The 4,281-nt window shown below is 35.1% G+C and overlaps 1 protein-coding gene across 2 annotated transcripts in view; it reads right to left on the reverse strand.

Annotated features, from left to right (window-relative positions):
• LOC107671013 (voltage-dependent anion-selective channel protein 2-like) overlaps window positions 1–4,281 on the reverse strand; it is a 12,806-nt gene that overhangs the window by 1,382 nt on the left and 7,143 nt on the right. Inside the window, exons 5-7 of one of the 2 annotated variants that reach the window (XM_016463837.1) lie at window positions 3,602–3,604; window positions 2,455–2,607; window positions 1,025–1,077 (exon numbers count right to left, since the gene is read on the reverse strand). In XM_016463837.1, coding sequence (XP_016319323.1) covers window positions 1,025–1,077; window positions 2,455–2,607; window positions 3,602–3,604 — 209 coding nt within the window. The remainder of the gene's footprint in view (window positions 1–1,024; window positions 1,078–2,454; window positions 2,608–3,601; window positions 3,605–4,281) is intronic. The other variant, XM_016463838.1, reaches the window with a different exon arrangement.

Raw genomic sequence — 4,281 nt, forward strand, 5'->3', positions numbered from 1 at the left:
GCTAACCATGTCCCTTTAGTGGCTCGCATTATTTTATTAGAACGCGCATTATTTGTTTTCCGTGCCTTTCTGAATACCGACACCAACCCATCCCTGCACATCACATCCCCTGCACAGCCTGGAACATAACATTTATTTCCATGATCTGCCATTTTCGCTATTATCCTCGCTTGTTTCTTCACAATACCTGCAGAATTTAGAACATGGGCTGGTATATGCAAATGTTGGGGGCGTAACTATTAGTGTTCCCGACTGTAACGTCACAGTCGGTGTTATGTTCTGATTCGCCTATTTTTCAGTGGTCTTTTGCATGCACGAGATTTACATATGGAGGAGGAAACAATGGTGTTTGAGGCTCATGGCTCACATTTCCATGTACAGAACCGTTATTATTCAACTATGCCAAGGTAAACACACTTTTCCATTCTATGGCACCTTTAAGACTTTTATTTTATATTATTAAAATCTTTAATTTTATTAAGATAATTATTGTTTTTTCATTTTATTAATATATCTTTTTATTTATTTTTATTGTATATTTTTCATTAACTAAAAATAATATCATTCATATTCTTTATCCTATTTTAATATTCAATACTGTCACGTTACGCTGTTGAGGAAGCACAAGTCTTTAATAAAAGAAACTCAGGAGATATCCTGACAAATACAGCAAAACATGGTGACAAGTCACATTTCAAAATACATCATCCAAATCAACAAAATATAACTTTTATTAAAGAAAAAGTTACTTTATTAAGAAATGTATTTTATTATGTTTCAATTTTATTAAGATTTGTATTGTTTTATTTTTATTAATATATTTTATTTTTAAATATAATTTTTTAAATAAAGAATTATATCATCCATGTTCATGATCTTAATTTAATATTCAATACATCAAAACATGGCGACAATTCACAATTGTCACATTTCAAAATGCAAAATCCCAAAAAGTTACTTTTTTATTAAAGTGACTTTTTAATAATAAAACTTAATCTTTTGTCCAATTAAAGTGTTCACATACCCAGTGTTGGGCACAAATGAAGTGTCCAGTCCCAGCTTTAGACCTTTGGCCAGCTACACAGAAACAAGACAAAACAGTGCATTATTTAATAGGGGTGGGAATCGCAGGGTACCTCACGATATGATACGAATCACGATACATGACTCACGATAATATCACGGTACATCGATTCTGCGATAATCGGTATATTGCGAGACAATTCTATAATGATGCATCACGATATCTGTCTAACTATGAAAACAAAATGCCTGTGAAAAGGTTAAGTGCAAGTTTTCTCTCTTTATTCGAGTCCAAACTGTTAGAAAACAGCACAAATGTTCTGTAAATCAAATTTAACATGCTAAGGAAATTAATCGTTTTATTCTTGGACTTACTAAAAGCTTACACTTTTCTTTGTGTGTAAACCAACACATTTAACTGCTTATCAACTTTATATATAGCCTATATATAAACCCGGTACATTTCAAAATTTACCTGGAGTGCTTTCTCAACCTTTCCTCTCCTCTCATCGTAAAAACGGAGCCCCGCACACATGACATGCAGGGGAAAAAATAGCCATTCACATCGCCTCTTTTGCGCGCTCAGGTTCGTTATTTTAAATGTAGACGTGCGGCAAGCACACACACTGCACACTTCTGCGCCACATTATGGCTCTGACGAGGTTTTGTTTCGTCGTCCATGCCATAGGTGCATATTTATGTTTCTGCCGGTCGGTGCCCACTGCCTACTGCATAACGCGCACTTGCAATATCTGAGAGAGAGGGAGAGAATCCAGTTTTGTTGACATAAAACTGGACGCGCCGGCGCCGCTCTCTCTCACTCATTTAGTGAGGTAAATCCACCTACGATCCGAGCGGAGAGGCTAGGCTACTCACGGACTCAATATGCGCTCTGCAATGATAACGTGATCGATGCCTACAGTCCACGCTGATAGCTGTTCCGGGGCAATTTTTTAGTTCTCATCTCCATAAACATATATATAGCAGTAGAGCTAATACAGTGGCTGGAAATCTGTTTATCCTTCGGTTCCTCATACTTCCCCATCTTCATAGAGAACGCGGTTCATGGTTGCTCAGAGCACTTTGGAAAGAAGGTGGAAATGGCCGCAATTTCCACGCATTTGTTTAGATGCTGGGAGCAGGGAAATCTATATAGAGCGCCTTATTGTAGTAATATATTGTAGTAAATTGTAGTATTGTATTGTAGTAAAATATCGATATTTGGTGCCAGATATTCTCGTATCGCATGGAGAAGGACAACGATATATCGCCATATCGATATATTGTCCCACCTCTACTTCTTTGGAGACATTCTTCCCGAGCATGATCGCATGGAGAAGGACAATGATATATCGATATATTGTCCCACTCCTATTATTTAACCATTTAAACACTTTAGGCATAACGTTAGGATTGGCGACCTGGACTCACCTGATCTTCCAGAGTCACTTCAGTGGTCAGAACATTATCTGTGTTCCACTTCTGGTTCAAAGTCAAGCCCAGATCCTTCACTTTGTACTTGGTCTCCAGGTTTCCAGCCGCCTTTCCGGTGTCTGTGTTTCTGGAGCCGCCGGAGGAGAACTCCTGAGAAACGAAAGAGAAACACAGTGAAAGGATGCAGGGAAAGAGAAGAAGAACAATAGAGAGAGAGGAAGAGGACGGTTTCACAGATTAACAGGAAATGAAGAAGAAGGATGAGGAGGGTTGGGCTGCATGAGCTGCTCATAAAGTCATGGCAATTCATACTGGCGCCTAGTTAGTACTGAGTTAGATTGTAACTATCTCAGTATTTTATTTGGTTGCACCATCTGTTATCAAATCCAAAGCTTAAAACTACATAATTCAATTCATTCAGATTCAATTAAACTTCATAATATAAATATATTATTAAGACTTTTATTTTGTATTTAATTATTACTGTTTCTAAATGTAATATTCAATGCATCAAAACATGGTGACAATTTCAAAATGCATAATCCAAGATCAGCAAAATATTACTTTTATTAAATAAAAAGTTTTTATGAAGAATTCAATTTTATTATTTTGTTTAAAGATTTTAGTTTTATTTTTTATTTGTGTAAATATATTTTATTATTTTTATTTTTTATTTCATATTAATTAAAATTAATTAAAATATATAATTCCTGCAAGACTTTGATAGTTTTGGCAACAAGCTCTCCATAGATTAAAGCTTAACATAACATATATCTTTATTGAGGCACATTTGTAAACAGGAAATAGTGTTAAAAATTGTACATTTCACTTTTAACTTAATTATATAAATACAGAACACAAATTGAATTGAATTGAATTTTTTTATTTAATATTTCTGCATATAATCCAGAATGGGTACAAAAACCCAAACATAATTGAAACCAGAACATAAACTGTATACCAGATAGCTATATTGAGGCCACTGTTTATTTGGGTTTAAACTGAATTATGGGAACATCATTCTCACGCAGCAACGACAGACATGAAACCTCGATGTTGATGCAAAAACAGATTTAGCCAGGGAGGCTGAGCTGCCAAAAGACTAAACAAATTCACATCCTCATGTAAAACATCCCAGTCTTACCATCTGACATCGACGTCCAATAAAGAAAGCAAGAAAGACAGAAAGAGACAGGTTAGAAAAGAGATACACAATGCAAACATTCAGATTCATGTGGAATTCCAAACTGGGGTACTATCATTAACTAAAACCAAAACCTTAAAAAAAATTATATACTTGAAATTAATAAAAGTTATCTGAAATAAAAAATTCTCATTTTGCACTTAGTTTAACTAAGTATTAAAATAAATCAAAATAAAAATGAATAAAAACATGTAAAAATGACAAAACCATGCAACAAAATTACTAAAACTTTACAATTAAAATGGAAATTATAAAAATTATTAAATTGAATACATTAAAAAAAAATCTAAGTATTAATAAAAACTACAATTGTATATTAATAATACTAAAATAACACTGTCTGGAACAGGACCGTTCTGACCCAGATACAGACGAGAGCAGCGGTGGAGAACATGAATCAGCCACAAACACACAGACACACAGACACAGACACACACACAGACACACACACAGACACACACACAGACACACACACAGACACACACACAGACACACACACAGACACACACACAGACACACACACAGACACACACACAGACACACACACAGACACACACACAGACACACACACAGACACACACACAGACACACACACAGACACACACACAGACACACACACA

The sequence above is a fragment of the Sinocyclocheilus anshuiensis genome, unplaced genomic scaffold (genome assembly GCF_001515605.1).
Source record: "Sinocyclocheilus anshuiensis isolate Anshui unplaced genomic scaffold, SAMN03320099.WGS_v1.1 scaffold332, whole genome shotgun sequence".
Lineage (NCBI taxonomy): Eukaryota > Metazoa > Chordata > Actinopteri > Cypriniformes > Cyprinidae > Sinocyclocheilus > Sinocyclocheilus anshuiensis.